Below are 17,590 nucleotides of genomic sequence, written 5' to 3'. Positions count from 1 at the left end.
CAGCTACCCAGCGTGCTTGTCCTTTGACAATTTTTCATTAAACTGTGGGTACTTTACTGCATGCGTGGTGCCTTAAATACCTCTTATTAGCATTTGAGTGTCCTCCCTCCTTAGAAAGCTTGCAAGGCTCCCATTAAGGGTAATGAGAGTCACACTCCTGGGAGGCAAGGAGAATATATACCCCAACATCTCCTGGTTATGGTCTACTCTAACCAGTATGTCAGAGCATCATCTGCTAGGGATTTATTACAGAGGCATTTTACAACAGGCTCTATTATAAGTTATTAAGGAATGGAGCAGCTTCTACTGTTCTTTCATTAAATATTAATAGAACATTTATAAACCAATCCTTAATTTAAAGTGTTACCTTTAATCAAAGCCCTGGTGATAACAATGCAGCCTTTGGTAAGGCCCCTCTGGTAGTACTTAAACCTTTCACACTGAGATTTTATGTGCCTGTGGGTGCGCTCCTGCTCTGGGCATAGAGCACAGAGGAGCTCTGGCTGCTGCAGGCACAGGCAGGGCGCTCTGGGCTGGCAGCTGCAGGTCTTGCTCCATGGTGCTGCCTGCTGCAGGCACTGCACGGAGCCAGGCAGCAGCCTGCGGGGCTGTTGAGCTTCCTCTCCAACACCCAGTAATGCCCACAGCACGGGTACCCCAGCACCAACACCCAGCACGGAGCTGCAGGCCTGCCGGCACACAGCCATGCACGGAGCAGATGCAGGACACATGGCCACAGTCTGGTCTTCTGATGCCCCACACAGACTGCCCCAGCCCAACTGGGTGCTGCTCACCTGTTTTACTGTCCACAGTAAAGTGCTGCTCGCCCTCCAGCACACTGTAGACTACCCGGGCACTGCTCCCGTATGTGGGGTCATCAGCATCAGATGCCATCACCTGCATCACAGAGGTGCCTGCAGCAGGGACAAGGAGGAAAACAAAAAGTCAGGGAGGGGGTGAGAAGAGCAACGCAACCCTCATTGCCAAGGCTGGCAGGACAGGAGAGCAGGGGCCAACACTGATCGCTCACACACGCTGATGGAAACGAGAACAGTTGGGTGCAAATGCAGCATTGCCTCCCCACGAAAGCCTAAGAGCCAGGACTCCAGACACTGCTGCAAATGCCCCTTTTGTCCCGCAGAGTGGCAGGACGCACCGGACCTTGGGCCACCTCAGGGCTGCTGTCTAGGTAGGACCTGCTCTCCAGGAGATCACTGGTCTGAACAGCTGGGAGCTTTTCTCCCAGCAGAATTCTGCTGGATCATCTGGGAAGGAGCAGGAGACAAGATCTCTCAGCTGCCCCCTTCCTGTCAGCACCAAGCAACACTGTCACCTCCAGCCCTTAGAGGGACCTTCCAGCCAGGGCCTGATCCACCCTGCAGCACCACATCTCCGCAGCAGACAGACCCGCAAAGGGACAGCAGCCATGGGAGAGGAAAGGCTTTCGCTTGCCCAGAGCCAGACACAGCACCACGTCCTCATGCTCTACACGTAGCAGGGCAGGAGGACTATAAATTGGATAAAAGTCCATCAAATGTCTGCAATTAAGTTATTGATTTTCAACGCTGCCTCATTAAACCGGGTGTTTCACTCCAACTGTCCCTGTGATGGCTCTAATTTGACATCATGTTCAATTTGACAAAAGCAGGACCCAGGACATGAAAATGGGCCAGAAGCAAAGGGGCTGAGATCTACAGAGACAACAGGAGGGAGGAAGGAGGGGAAGCCTAATCCTACCTACAGACCCCTCTGAGAAAAGAGATGGTGTGACTGAAGGCCTGTGAGGACAGGCTACCCAGTTCCACCTCTGGCACCAGACTCGGAGCATCCCTGCCCCAGAGGCTGAGCACTGGCACCAGTCGCCTCTCTGGTGGGATGAGGTGCAGGACAGGGAGAAGGCCCTGAGCTGCTCATAGGAAAGATCAAACCAGCTGGGAAACTCCCTGCTGCAAGATAGTGCCAGGGCCAAGAGCTGACAAGGCTGGCAGAGAAGCTGGTAATTTATAATGGACAAGATCCCCCAGCAATGACTGCAGTAATAGGTTTTGCTTCTCCAGGGCACAAGACCAGCCCAAACTGAAGGGGCCAGGAGAGGGCATTTCACAGCTCACACTGCTACATCCAGCAGCTCTGCTCTGCCTCACACACCTCTTAGGGCTGCTGTGCCACCAGCTGAGGACCAGAGGTACCACACTCTGGTCCAGAAACTCTTCTGTTCTGCAGTGCATCCATCCATATGCTGTAAAGACAATCTCACAGGCTGCTCTTGGCTAGACCCATGTCATGAATAACCCAGAGCCAGGCTTACTACTAGTTGTCAGCATCTGAGTCTAGACCCAGTACATTCCCAAACACCAGAGGTATACACAAAGTCAGAAGCAGCCTCTGTTCCCACGTCACAGTAAGCAGAAATGGAGCTGGAACCATCCAGACAGAGGATAAGGAGCTCCAGTCCCTGGTGCCTTCCTCTTCCCCTGTCAGGAGACCACAAGCCCACATCTTGCAGGCAAGCCAGGCAGTCAGGGTGCTTCTGCACCAGCCCAGCCTGCACTCGGGCAGGAGACAAGACAGCAGAGATAGCAATGCTGCTGCAAGCAGCTGGAATGCACACACTCCCCCCAGTCCAGTTTGCTTCTGATCTCCTGGAAATGGTGTTCACTGAAGAAAATGAGCAGTTACCATGGTTGCTTTTCATTCTCCCTGGCCATCTTCTCAGAGCTGCAGCTCTGCTGATAACATGAGAATCCCCCTCATCGGTCTTCAGCAACAAGCTAGTTCGAGTTGACTTATTTATGCTTTGCCGTCTCCAGTGAAGTTATGGTGCATCCCTGCCAGGCACGTCCAGATTACACCACAGCAACACTAGCTCCCTGCCTTGCAAACAACTGTTTAAGAAATACTGTTGCGGCATTTCCTTGAAAGGGTCTGTCCTACCTCCTCCTCCTCCTCCTCCCCGCCCCCGCCTGCCATCACACAACTCTTTCACCAGGTGTGAGCCAAGGCAGATCACCCCCACACCAGCACCTGCACTGCACATCCCCCAGGCACCCTGCCATGTTCCCTTGGGAAACTTCCGATCACAAAGCTGAGAAGGACGGGATCAGAGAAGGGAAAGTACATGGCACCGGGGTCTCCAAGCACCTCACTCCCAGCTGCCGCAGAGAAGCCCTGCTAGGGATGCTGGAGGTGCCATAGTCTGAGAATCAGAAAAAGCAGCACCTGCCCCTGGAAACAGGTAGGGCTCCTTCTGTGCCCAGCCTGGCAGCAACCCACTGAGAGTCCATGCACAGTGTCCACAGCAGCACCCACTCCCGCACCCTGCAGCACCCATCAGCACAACAGGCAGAACCTGCTGACCTTGCACAAACATCCCACACTCCAAGAGCCACTTGCTCTTGCCTAGGCACCTCAGAGGCAAAGGGTTAGGAGATCCAAAACTCACCCGCACACACACAAGCCCATCAGAGCTACTTGCCTGCACTTGCCCTGTATGCAGTATAACCTGCATCAGGACTGCATGTATGCAGACAGGGCAAGTGCCCCAAGGACTATGCCACAACCCTCTGTCTCAGTACTGTCACCCCACAGGTGCCAGCCCAGCGATTATTAAAGAGGGGGAGCTAGCCACTAAAAGCTTGCATCAGGCTCTGCATCTCATGTTGCTTCTCCCCAGATGCATTGACTCAATGGCATAATTCACCCACTAATGCATCCCTATCAGACAAACAGCTATACTCCTTGCGTTCCAGTATTTACCTGAACATCGCAAAACTGCATCACTGCCAGAGTCCAACGGGAAGGCAGGATGCACACCCACCCAGCGGTGGGTTTTGTTTCTCCATTTTAAGCCATGCCCTGGACAAGCCAGGCAGGTTGCTGCTCTCAGTTTTCCAATGCCAGCACAGAAGGCTCCTGGTCCATGGGGCTGCCTCTCTGGCTGCTGGGCACTCCCAAGTGCTGAAGCAACAGGGCTGCGGGGTGGAAGATCCAGGCTGCTGGGTCCCAGGCGTGAACCCCATGTTTGGGACCAGCGCTTTCCACTCTAGTTCAAGGGGAACGGAGCCTGAGGGTCATTACAGCAAGGCGCCTTCAGCTCAGAGGCAGCAGGACCATTGCATACTGCCACTAGGCTGAAGCCAGCAACCCTGAAGGTGATGAAGGCTCTGCCCTTCCCCACCTGCTCTCACAGCACCTCATTAACTGATGAGCAAGAAGAAGCAGGTAGGGAACATTAACCCCGCTTTGTGCCTTGACTTCTGGTCTGCAAAGGTGCAATGCAGCCTGCTCAAGGTCACCTATAGGACATCAGGAATTTAGGAGTCCAACTTTGCAGCATCCTCTCTTAACCCCCACTTATCCCTTTTCCATCCTTCCCTCACCCTCTTTCAATCTGAAGAACAAAGGTCTTGAATTCCAGTTTAACTTGATCCCCTCCTTCCTCTGGAGACAAGCCTAGGAACACTGGCTCCCACCCCTGCTCTGATATTAGTCCCTGCTCTCCAAGCATAGTACTGCCCACAGCAAGTACAGCATGTACAACTTTTATTTAGTTTTCTGGCATGTGCCTTAGCCATAAAAGATATGAGAAATAAAATCTAAACATCCATCATGTACTGTATAAGCCACCTCCCATAACCAGGAAGCCTGAACTCATACCCAGAGAGATAATTAGACATGTAAAATGAGGTAAAGACCTCAGTTCCTCCCCTGGCCAGCTCACCCCACAGAACCAGAGGAAATCAACAATTTTACATAAAAATTAAGGAGCCAGAGGAAAGGGGGGCAAAGACCCTGACTTCCAGAGCAATCCTCCCCCACAGCCCGTGCTGGGGCCGCAGAGCACCCGGCTGACCCAGCGCCCGCGGGGCTGGGTGCGGGAGCGGACACAGACCCTGGCTGCCAGCCATTCTCTGGCTCCATGGGCCCTGCCTGGGCTGCCCCCGTTCCGCACCCTGAGCCACCCTGGAGACCTGCCACGGACGTCGGCCAGCCCTTGACTCCGCAGGCCAGGGAGGTTAATCCCATCTCTGCTGCGCCCATGCAGGGAGCCGGGATCAGCAGCGCAGAGAGGGGCTGCCAGCAGCCAGTGCTGAAAGGCACCTGGAGATGCCCCCGGGAGCTGGCAGGATCAAGGAGCCGTTCCTCCTCCCCTTCCTGCTGCGGCCATGGGTGCAGGGATCAGCCCAGCTCAGCTGCCCCTCCGCAGCAGGCTGCCACGCCGTCCTCAAGGCTGGCCTGGCAAACAGCAGCTCAGCCCCAGGAGCCTTGGCTTGGATGGACAGGGCTCTGCAGAGCACCTTTGAAATACTAACGCAGGCCCGTCCGAGCACCCACCACCACCCTCCCTGCAGCACCCAGAGCCTCTGGGCCACTTTCTGTGATCCTGGGAGATGCCATCTGCCTGCACACAGAAGGCTAATGGCTCCAGACCACTTACTATGCCACTCACTCCAAACACATTTAGCTAAAAGAAATGTCGACAGGCAAACTCCAAACACATCCAAGAGTAAAGAGGCCCTGCACTGAATCCACAAGCAAGCTAACAGGACCTGCCACTTCCCCAGGGACAGAAGTACAGCCAGGCTGCAGGCCTGCAGAGGTAAGCGGGTAGCAGGAAAAGGAACGCTTGCTAAATTTGACTGCCCCTCCTCACGGCAGCCTTCACGCCTTCCCTGGCGCGGGTAGGAGCCTCCAGCCGCTCTCCAGCCCAGCTGTGGGGCTGCAGCCTGCACCCAGCTCGGACTGAGCCTAAAGGACAGCTCTCTACCCGCGCTTAGAGCGCCTTTGTGCAGATCCAGCCGGCTCCAGGACAGCAATGGCCATTTCAGCTCTGCAGGATATCAAGGACCCCGAGAGGAGTGCTTTGTCATGCAAAGCCACGTACCCTGGACTGATGCCAGAGCGCAGCATTCATCTCGGGGACCTGGCTGCTGGGGGGGCAGCGGGCAGCTGAGATTTTATAAACAATGCAGTTTACAGTTTTCACCTTGCCCAACACACGCAGTGGCTGATGCACCCCAGAAACAAGCAGGCAGGACATCAGGGAAGAAAACAAACCAGAGGAGCTTAAAAATTACTGGAGCAGAATTGAGTTTCTTGCAATCTCAGGAACATTCTGACTTGGAAGAAAGCCAAATCTGACCCAGAGGAGACTCACTGCAGAGCCCTCATGCCCCGCAGGACAAGCCTGAGAGAGCTAACCTGGCTGTGGTGGAACCACTCAAACATACAACTACAGACACATCTTTTGGGGTGTCTGGCCAGAGAAACCCATTGCACAAGGCACCCCAGCCTCTGGCACCAAGCAGGTAAATGTGGCGTCTTGGGGAGTAAACCAACGCATTAAATTAAGGGGGCATAGGTTCCCTGAGGGGCTTAGCACATGCAGACTGGATGCAGAGAGGGTGTAGCACTTGCTCAGATGTGCAGGGTGGGCAGCTCAGAGCCTGCACCATGACCAAGAGCACAGCACTGAAGGGGAAGAGGTTTTCTCACTGAGGACCAACGGGCAGGACAAGCCCCAGCTCCCAGCTACTTGGTGCCCCAGCAGCTTCCAGATGCACACAAGTGGTTTGAGCACTTGTCTATCAAGGGGGAAAATAAAAAAAAAAAAAAAAAAAAAAAGATCAGACTTCCTGCAAGTGTTCTGGCTGCATGTTAAGCAAAGTATTTTTCTCTGCTTCCAGCGCGGAGATTAAACAATTTCTCTCCACAATAATCACTTCTGCATTCAGCCAGCTTTGTGCTAGAGTCAGGGCTCGACCCCAAGTTTCTGTCTGTACAGCCAAATCATCTCTAATCTGGACTTGGTGCTACACAGAGAAATAAGGAGAGCAAAATGCACGAAGGGAGGAGTGATGTTCTGATGAAAGGATGCACATTTTCTAGCATGTCCCTCACTCCAGGCTCTGGATGCTCCCCAAACCGCCCAGAAGCAAGCTCTGCACTGCAACATCCACTCTGTGCAGCCAATGGAGTTGCCTTGCAGGAGGCAGTGTGTGCTGGATTTGGGCTCATGCCTGTGTGCGGCAGACAGCTGTTAAGCAGACCCCAGGGAGCTCAGGAAGGGAGCCCAAAACACAGCTAATTTTAGCATCTCCTGTTAGAAGGTGAAGCTCCTGCGGTTCCCAGGAGCCTTGGCTGGGTCCCATCCTACCTTCTTCTGCAGCTCCAGGTCTCTTCCTTTGGTACAAGATTCTGCTCAACTCAGGCATTTTGGAATGATCTGCACTGGGGTACCCATGCAGAGGCTGAGCCTCAGGTGCCAACACAGAGCAGCCTGCAAGCTCTTATCCCATAGTTTCTTCCTGAGGTGACAGGACAGCAGTGGGGCTGCAACAGGGTTTGCAGGTCAGGCCCCATCCTGCAGACAGACTGCTCCTTGGCTAGCCCACATGCATGCACAGCAGCTAGCTGTCCTGACCTGGCAGCAGGCACAGGGGGAGCGAGAAATCCCCAAGCTGAAACTGGTTGCTGGCTGGGAGAGTATTAAGAACATCACACATGCTGTGCGTGCTGTTTCTCCTCCTCCATAATTATCCACTTTGGCCACTGTCAAGACAAGATCCTGGAACAAAAAGGACTTTAGTCTACCCTGACTTAGTCTTACAGTCTCAAGCAGCACGTATGCTGTCACTACTAAAATGTGCTGCCCTGGCCCCAGTGCAGATCAAGGGGCAGGTGTGTTGCAAAGCACTCCTGGCTACTCTGTGAGAGTTTGTGCAGTTCTCTCATTTGTTACTCCCTCTTAGACACTAGGAAATCAAATTACTTTCCCTCCCAATTAGTACTCCTTCATTATGCAAATAATGTCCTTTGATCTGCTCCTGCTGTCACAGAGCAGATCTGACCGTATTTGTTTTATTCCTGTAATAAATTTATTCTATACCCCAGGAAGGTACCCACCTCTGGGAGCTCGGACTATGCTTTTGGCAGGGAATGGGGAGCTGCAGCTGATAGCTGCCATGAGTGAGAAGAAAAACCACCCAGTTGGGCAGCCCCAGGCACAAACCCCAGCACAAGGTCTGGGAAGGCAGGAGCATGAGAGGAGGAAGGAGGAGGTCGCCCTTCACTTTTCAGGCTGGGCCACAGAGCAAAGGCTGTCAGAGCGGCAGAGACAGGGAACGAACAGCTCCCTACAAACAAGCGCCAAGCTGGAGAGCAGCCCTGCCTCCTGGGGTGGCCCCATCCCAGCCCCTTCCCCAGCGGAGAGCACAGCTGAACCAGTGACACTAGTGACCCAGGAAAACATCTGCACCCAAACGGAGCCGAGACCAGGCATGTTCGCCAGCAAGTCCCCAGGCTTCGACCTGGATCTTGATGTACAAACAGCCAACCCAAGCTCTGCCCAAGCTGCCCAGCCTTCCTACCCCTGCTTGGCCAGCACAGAGGATCACCTCCATCCACGTTCAGGAAGGCAGCAAGGTATGCTCCCCATTCACTCTTATGAAAGTACCCTTCAGGTCTAGGGGAGATTACCTTTCCAGCTCAAAGACAGCAAACATCACTACAAATACCAGCCACAAAAAAAGTCATGACCACAGCTGCACCAGGCTTTGATGCCCCAAAAGGAGCACTCCCACACAAACAGGGCTTGGCAGAGTATTTCCCATAAGAAAGTCCTTAACTTTACCTCCCTGGCCCAGGCAGCATCCCATGTCCTGCAACCTCAGCCCTTCCTACAGCAGCTGGAGCTGAACTTCACACACCGGGTCCATGACCAGTCCCATCTCCCTCTGTGTCCACACCAGGGCCACAGTGGAGGGAGCAGGGCAGCTGCTCAACCCCAGAGAGCTGAGGAGAAAGCTACTTCTCAGGCTTGCTCGTTTGCGCTTTCACAGGATGGACACATGTCCACTCTGTTCTTTGTGCTACCTGTTCCCAGGCAAAGCACTGGTAAGCCGATGGAGAACCAGGAGGGAGCTGGGGAATTGCAGCAGCGGCATGTGGGTACCCTCCAGCTCCGCATTCATACTGCAGGGGACCGTGCAGCAGCACCACCTGAAGATGCTGTGTGAAGCTCTCTGCACCCTGTTAGCTGGGCCATCTCCAGGGCTAGGCTGCTACAGAGGAGCCCTTACGCTCCCTGGGATGGCCAGTCTACAGAAAGCTCCAAGGTTGTCGCAGGCAGACAGACAGACATCAGCCTGGTAAGCAGAACAGGCTCTTGGCTCCAGCTCTCTAAGCATGCCGCTTGGAAGCACAGCCCACGCCGTTCACAGCACTTCTCTACTTTTAACTTCTGAGTATTTTAATTTGCAGGAATCGCCTCCTTTCATGTTGTGAAACCGTGTTTCTTTCTCCCTCTGATCTCCAATTTCGCATAGAAACTGTCTCCTTTGATACGTCTTGTTCGCATCAGCCTGATCAGGCAGCTCCATAATTGTTAGTGATTTTCAAAGAACTGGGATCCTTGTCTAATACTCAGAGTCGAGAATTCCTTCCTTTTTAAATGTTGTTGAAGCAAAATAGATTAATTTAATTTCTTTCTTCCCTTTGGGAACAGGATGCCTCCTGCTTTGCTGCCCACATGCTGTCTTTCATTTCTCCAGGAGCACAGGCTGTAGTTCAAGGGGTCACTCTCTGACTCAGGAAAGGATTTTTGCAGGTAAATGGAAGAGGAAGCAGAGCTTGGGATGCCTCAAGAGAGCTTGCGCTCCATCCATCAACAGACATCCAGGCAGCAGCAGCTCCTCTGGTGTGGGCAATTCCTGCACATCTGTACCTGCTGGAGGCCGTGCACCAGTCTCACAACATGCTGCATATCAACCGTGGAGAGCCAGAGCTCTGTCCTGAGGCAGCACAGACCCGAGCACCATCCTCTGCACTCCGCTGCCAGGATGCCTCTTCAGCCAGACCTTCCTGCACAAGCACAGCAGGACCCGGCGGTTCGCCTGACCTGCCGAGCTCCTCGTGCAGCTCAGCCCTGCTCCCCCAGCCCTGGCCCCGCCAGGTGCCCCCGCTCCTGGAGCTCTGGCACTGGCACTCTCCCCCTTGCTGAGTGTTGGGGGCCTGCCTTATCTTTGACGTCAGCCAGGCTTTGGCAGGCTGTCTTCTACCCTTAATGCAGCCTTTGGAGAACGGTGCTTTACAGTTCCCTGACTGCAGCGCATACCAGCACGCAGCTTGCTACGCACTCTGGCTATCAATGGGGGACAACAGAGAGCCCTACGTGCACAGGGAACGGTGTGACGTTCTGGCCAGTGCAGCAAGCCAGCCGCTCTCCCTGGACTCGAGCTGCGCTCAGCAGCATGGGAACCCACCACCAGGCCAGCAATACTGCAGCTCATGCATCACCTCCCTGCAGCCCTCCCAACGCTCAGGTGAGCACAGAGCTCACTACCCCCCTCCGCCATCCCTGGGCGGGATGGACTCATGCAGCCTCATGGCACATGTCCCAGCCTGGCCCTCGGCACTTCAGCGAGGCTGATCACCAGTGGACCGTAAGATGCCTGGTGGCAAGGGGATGGGTAGGCTAACGGTAACACAGGCAAGCCACTCTCCTGTCGCAGGGGACACGAATTCCCCAATCTCAGCTAACAGCGCCTGGCCCCTTGGAGGAAGGCCAGAAGGTAGGCGAGAGGGGCTCGGCAGTGCTGCATGGGGACGCACAAGGGGATGGCTGGGCAGCCTGGGGCTCCGGAGGGCAGCAAAGCAGCAGACAGAGGATGTCCCGAGGGGCTGGGGCAGGCAGAGAGGGAGAAACCCCACTCAGGCTACTGTGAGCCACAGGCAGCTGTGAGCCCCTCAGCATGCAAGGGCTCGGTCTGTCCCCCGCTGCCCTCCCAGCGTTTGGGAGCAAGGGGGCTGTGCAAAACCAGGGTAAACGCACAGCAGGCAGCTGGCACTGCCACGACCTGTCTCCAGGGCACAGCTTAGGGCTGAGACTGAGCGCTCAGCCACAGGCTGGCAATCAGCTCAGAGGATTTATTCACTTGTTTTCCTTAAGCTGCCTTATTTATTTTTCCCTTTTGGCTCCCTAGCTCTGGTCTCAGCTGGAATCCCTAGGATTTGCAGGCAGTTTTGTGGGGTACAGTGGGCTCAACGTTTGACAGGAGAGGCGCGCAGGTTTCCCACCCCACCTCCTCCCACCCAGGAGACCTACCGATGGGGGACAGCTCAGCCACGCTGCCGATGTAGGGCCCCTCCAGGAAGCGCGGCTCGCTGTCGTTGATGTCCTGCACCTTGATGATGAACTCTGACTCGGGCTCCAGCAGCTGGTCCGTCTGCCGGTCGCGGGCCTGAGCCCGCAGCGTATAGAAGGTTTTCTGCTCCCGGTCCAGGCGCTCGGTGGCATGGATGTCACCTGTGATCTCATCGATGAGGAAGATAGTCCCTGCGCCCTCCCCGGAGATAGTGTACTTGATGGAGCCGTCTCCCTCATCCGAGTCCGAGTGGATCTGCCAGGGAAAGAGGGAGAGGGTGGGAGCAGGCTGGGGCCATGCTTGTGCCCCCACAGCCAAGACCACATGGGTGCGGAGCCCCTGGTGCAAGGTGCCCATGGTCCCTGCATGATGCCCATCTGCTCCCTCTGCTGCTGCTGGACTGGAGAGCAGCACAGAGCACCACCAAATGATGCCTGTGCACAGAGAAAGGCCCAATAAACCAGAACTTCTGTCCTGCCTATGCCACCATGTGCTTGGCAGATCACAAATCCTGCCAGTACCCACCCACACCACAAACCCCACCACTATGAGGCTAGGAGATGCTGGAAAAGGGAAGGACAACTTAACAGCACTCCAGAAAAAGACGCTTCCCTGTGGGCAAGGACCCAGGACTCTGTCAGTGCAGGATCACCTCTCCCGAGCTGCACAGCAGACCGGAGCGTAAGGACAGCTCACCACCCAGCATCTGTCCCCATCTCCCCATCCAGCCGCCCAAAGCCCATCCTCATCCGCCAGCTCCGCTCCAGCCACAGCCACCCTCCGTTTTCCGGGCAGTCAGTGCTCACAAGTCTCCCTGCCCGAGAGCTCACGTGCTTGCTGCACGTCTGTACCGGGCTTATGTGGAGAGGTAGCGGGGGGATCAACCCTTCACAACATCACACCCAGACCCCCACCTGAGCAAAGCCTGCAGGAGAATGTGGTAAATTAGGTCTGTGTTCAGGATGAAAAACAGACCCTGGGGAAGATGCTTTTGTAGCCAATCCCTGCTTCATTTTCTAATTAAGACAACATTTGAAATTAGGAAAAGAAAGGGTAAACAGCAGCTCCCCACGGACCAGGAGCTGACTGGAATCCAGGCCAGACGTCCAGAGATAATTTTATTGGTGGCATTAAACTGAGTTATGAGGTTTTTACAATCCAGCCACTTATGAGAAATCTATTAACAGTAACTGGACAGGCAGAATGCATCTTGACAGAGAGCAGCATGGGCATTAATTGGGACAATCCATAATGGGACAGGCCCCCGGAAAGGTTTCATCAGCCGCTTTCATTTGCTTCCTATAATTTCTGCTTAGAATCAGCAAAGTCGTGTCCCCCCCCAAAAAAAAGAAAAAAGCCATCCATTAATCGGCTAATGAAATATGAAAATGTTTATGGGCCATTCAATCTTCCAAACTGCAGTTCTATAATCCACCTTTCAGACATACAGCTCTACCAGCAAGAATTTATACCAGAGCTGCCTCTTTTTTATGATGCCTTCATTATATTTGTCTTGTTAGATACAGTTTATATATTTATTTCATGAGGGGCCCACACATTAAACAATTTAATGCATTTTACACAACATTCACATATTACCGCCCATGTTGAAACATCTCCAAAGGCTTGCCTGGGAAGGAGACCTTCACTCAGCCAGCAAACGCCTCTGGGACCGCTGCAGCAGCTTGGCCGCAGACCTGCTGGGACAGCACCTCTCAAAGTGCCTGCAGGGATGGTCTGCAGGAGCACCCTGCCCTGGCGATCTCGCCCCAGCCCTCCCCACCGGCTGCTAGAGAGCTCGCTGCCCCCTCCACTTTAGAATCCTCTCCCTAATGTTCACTACTACTGTGCCAGAGATCAAGCTTTTCAGAAAGAAAAAGGTGCACCTGGTCTGTACAATGCAGGTAACAGAAACTTGCATTTTTCTGCTGAACACCAGGCTCATGATTAATAATTAGGCCAGAGATAAACCACCAGCACCTCTCCTCAGAGCCACACTGAGCTCTCAGCACACCCTCTTTACATATTTGCTCATCGCTGACTGCTCGGAGCAGACACCGGCATCCCTGCAAGCTGGAACGCTAGGAAGAAAAATGGAGCCTGGGCTCAAGGGGCCGTAGAGATTGATTTACAAGGGAAGATTAAAAGAGCTAAATCTGTGCTGCTTGACTAAACAACAGCTAACGGGGGAGGGCCGGGTAACAGCCTACAGACGTCTGAGGGGAGATGCCAGAGGCCCAGACCACATCCCGGGGATACTCTCTCCCGCCGCTACAGCGGGCAGGCGGAGGGAGCACCGTGCTCCCGTGCAGCTCGGGACCCCCGATGCCACTGGGCACGGCAGGCGGAGCCAGGCAGCCCCCGCACGGCACAGACCCGTGCCAGCCCCGGGGCCCCGCGGAGCGCCCCGGGAGCGCAGGGAATCCCCCGCCTGCGGCTCAGCCCCTCCGGCCGAGGACGAGCGCGTCCACAGCAGCCAGGGCCGCCCGGAAGGTGGACAAAAGGCTGATCTGTTCAGTCTGTTAAACAGGAAAATAGTTCCCTTGTCCTAAAAGGCTACAACCATGAATTTTACGAAGCCATTAATTACCTACTAATAATTAAATCAAAATTAAATGTGAATAGAGGTGCATATTCCTTATTAAAAGCAATTAAACAGAAAGCACAGATACACAAATAAAAAATGACTCTGGGGCTGGAAAAGAAAGAAAATCAAATAAAAACTAGCCCGTAATAAAGGCACACTCTGTTTGCTCCAACTCATAAAGCCCGAGTTCATCAATTTTCTTTAAATATTAGCAACTTAATTAAATCTGCTTTTTTCCCTTTAATCCTCTCCTCTATCTAAAATAGATCTGTCCACATGCAGAAGTTTGTAACTAGTGCTGACCCCATAATTCTATTTAAAAAAACCAAAGAAATCCACATCAAACTGACAGCAGCCTCAGGGGAAATTACAGTTCAGAAGAAGGATTAGCTAGAGAACCCAGATTTTATGGAAATGGTATCGGCCCTTCGAAAAGCACACGTAGGCGTGCAAGAGGCATCCACGGAGGGCGAGCCCCGGCTGGGAGCCGCGTGCCCCCGTGCAGGGAGGCTCCCGGACCCACAGGCTGTGCCAGGAGGGCTGGCACGCTGCCCCGGGAAGCCAGGGCCACCCTGGCCAGTGGCACACTGCCCTGGGAAGCCAGGGCCACCCCGGCCAGGCACCCCAGCTCCCCCAGCCCAGGGCAAAGCCCGGCCCGGGGCTGCTTTCAGCCCGCACAAGCAATACGCACAGGGAAGGGTTTTCAGTGCAGGCTGGCTGTTTATTCTGGGCAGGGTGGGTGATGCGGTGAATGATGGGGAAAGGGGCTGTAAAATGGGTTAGTTGGAGGTTCCTGGGTTCGTTTTGGAGATGAGGCGGTTGCTAGGCTACCTCTGGAGTTTGACAGGGCCTGATGCTTCGAGTCGCTTCCCAGGGGAGCTGTGAATTAGCTGTAACTGCATTGAGCGTCGTGGCAGAGGAGTGCAGCTTTCGAGTGTCTGCTGAAATGGACACAAATCACCACTGAAATCCCAGCTGGCCCCTAGCCAAGAAGCCCATTTTCAAGCCTCCTCCATACTCATGACCAGACGGCTGAGGCCATCAGACAGCCCTGCTGCATGAGCTCTTGGACATTTTCCTCTGGGGAGAGCCCATGCCCACACACGGGCAGCTCTAGCTGGCTTGCAGCACGCTCCTCTGACTGGTCCCAACAGCTAGCTCTGCCTTCATCAGCATACAAGGACACACACACACGGGAGCCACAGGGCAGCTTCTCCACAGCTCCCAGAAAAGGACAAAACCCAGCAACCCCAAGGCAAAACGCTCCTTCAGCCTCAGGACACCAGGAACGGAGGAAGCAGAAGTCCGCATCCAGCCTCCCCATGCCCCAGGAGGTCACACACCAGGGAAGCAGCAAGTTCCTGAGGACGGACCCAGTCCTGCCCAGCAAGCGTGGTTTGCTGGCGCTCCTCTCTGCAGGGCGCGCAAGCAATGGCAAGCGCCAGGACAGCACGAATAGCCATCGCCTTGCAGAGAAGGGAGGCTGCTGGAGAGAGATCAGGGCTTTTCCAGCACGGGGAGACCAGTGCGCTCCAGTGACCGCTATCACACCTTCTCACAGCAGAGCAGGACGCACTGGTTACAAGAAGCCCAAGACCTCCCAGTGTCTCTCCCTAGAAGTTCATGGGTACCACTGCCTGTGCAAAGCCCAGCGAGGGTCTGGCCCTGGGAGTACCACAGTAGCACAGTGTAGCTCCCAGCCAGCACCCAGGAGCGCCTGCAGTACAGGCGTGATGGGCATAGCTCCTGGCAAGCCGCATGAAAGCTCTATCACCAGTGCTGGCCCCCAGGGTCCCTCCAAGCCCTGCACACCCACACCAAGCACCTCCTACACCATGCTGTGCAGGCCAGCCTGAGATACAGAAATCCTGCAACAACATCGCTCTCGCCGCAAACAAGAGCAGGATTTCCACACCACAACTAGAGTGTGACATCTCCTCTGCTAGCCCCAGTCTGCAGAGATAATTAGCTAGGAAACAGCCACTATAGCCTGCAGGTCCAACAGAGCACAGTCCTTCCAGGACCAGGAGGGAGCGGCCACAAAACAAAACCCAGCACATTATCCCCATGCTGAAATGGCTACAGGACCAGGGATGGACTATAGGAAGTCAAGGTTGTACCTACGGCAGCAGCTGCTGGGGCAGGAAGACCCTTGGTGCTACAGCAGTACTTCAGCTCTGAAGACGTCAGGGACCAGCATGAGCAGATGCCCGCGCTGCCAGCCCAGCCCAGCCTGCACACCCGCTCCAGCCCAGCAGGTCCTCCCACAGAGATGGGGCTGACCCTTCCCCACTGCCCCCACAACACCCAGAGCTACACCCCTTCTTGTACCCACCCCAAACACCATGGGAACCCAGCACACAACTGGAAGAGCGTAGATGTGAATTCCGGTGTGCTCCTGCCCTGAAGTCTCTGGGAGCACATGAACCACACCACCCTGCCACAGGGACCGAGCGGGCTCCTGCCATCCCAGTCCACGGGGTACTTCTCTAACCAGGTCCCCGTGAACAACCTCCACGCAGGCCCTCTCCCCCCTGCCAGGCTCGACCGTGCTGCCAACTGCCCTGCTCTGCCACTGGCTTAGCCCCATGGAGACATAGGGTCACCTTACCTTCCCCACATACAGCGGCTCCGTGCCCGTGTACTCCTCCACCACAAAGAATTGATTCCAGACCCAGCCACGCTTCACTCGCCCGCCAGCCAGCAGCGCAGGGTCCCCCGGCTGCCCTAGGCCAGGGCCCTCCGCTGCAGTGTGCATGGCCCAGGCCCCCAGCTCCTGGAGGGCGCAGAACAGCAGCAGCATGGTCCACGAGAAGCCCTGCAGACCCTTCACCATTGCACTCCAGGAGGCTGCATGAGCAGTAGCTTTTGGAGAGGCAACTAGCATCCTTTAGGGAAGAGGAGGAGGGAAGTCTACACCGGCAGCATGGGGCTCACCGGTCAATGCAGAACATGCCCATCCCTGCTGCATGCCACGTCCTGCAGCTGGAGCACTCCCATCCCAGCAGGCTGGAGTCACATCTGTGACAACAGGTGTCCCGGACCGCCTGCTACTAGCACGTGAGCAGCCAGTGCTGGTGCCTCGCAGGCTGCTCCTGGGTCTCCAAAGAAGAGGCTGGCAGCTGGCATTTGTCCCCAGGGACAGAGCTGCACGATTCCGTGCTTGGCAGCCACTGGTCTCGCTGGAAAGCAGGCTCACGCACAACCTGTCGCCCACCCCGCAAGCGGGCAGGGAGCTCCGCAGCGGTGCACGGGGCACCAGCACCCGCAACCGTCATTCACAGGAAGCGAAGGGAGGCTTTTCCACGTACGGTTTCACAGAGGAGTTAACACGACGAGCTGCTGTGGCCAATGTCTGCCTGTCCTGCGGTGTCCCCGGACTACTGCACCAGGGGTCTGGCAGCGCAGGCGCCTGTGCCGCACACGCAGTTCACAAGCCCATTTGTAACTCCCGTCTTCAGAGGGGGTGACATCCCAGCACCTGGTGAAGGGTCCTTTGCCCAGCTGATGCCGGTCACTTCCATCCTCTGCTGGCTCATGCAGGGAGGTGCAGGGCAGCTGGCAGCATCCCCAGAAGCCTGGAAAAGGCCAAGGTGTCAGTGCTGGTGTGAGAGCGGGACTCCGTGCCCCCCCACGTGCTGCACTTGCAGCCTTGGTCAGTATCTCCCACCCTGCCCTGCCCCAGGCGCCCCACAACAGAGCCCAGACCCACAGGTCCTGCTACAGCAGGGACCCTGGAAGGGAGGGCAGCAAGCTGCAGAGCTGTCATCGCTGTGGACATTTGCTCCAGCAGAGACTCCAAGGAGCCCCACTGCCGAGGGCACCTCCTCACCACGCTGCCCTGGTTGCCGAAGGGAAT

General features: G+C 55.3%; 1 protein-coding gene across 1 annotated transcript in view; it reads right to left on the bottom strand.

Moving 5' to 3' along the window:
• The window catches only part of CDH22 (cadherin 22), a 55,637-nt gene extending 39,070 nt beyond the window's left edge, over positions 1-16,567 (bottom strand). Inside the window, exons 1-3 of the mRNA XM_075721395.1 lie at positions 16,343-16,567; positions 11,105-11,399; positions 795-914 (exon numbers count right to left, since the gene is read on the bottom strand). Of these exons, the coding sequence (XP_075577510.1) occupies positions 795-914; positions 11,105-11,399; positions 16,343-16,567 (640 nt within the window). The remainder of the gene's footprint in view (positions 1-794; positions 915-11,104; positions 11,400-16,342) is intronic.
• Between the last annotated feature and the right edge of the window lie 1,023 nt (positions 16,568-17,590).

This window comes from Pelecanus crispus, chromosome 14 (assembly GCF_030463565.1).
Source record: "Pelecanus crispus isolate bPelCri1 chromosome 14, bPelCri1.pri, whole genome shotgun sequence".
Classification (NCBI taxonomy): domain Eukaryota; kingdom Metazoa; phylum Chordata; class Aves; order Pelecaniformes; family Pelecanidae; genus Pelecanus; species Pelecanus crispus.
The sequence above is the reverse complement of the archived record's forward strand: the minus strand, read 5'-3'. Positions and strand labels throughout refer to the sequence as shown.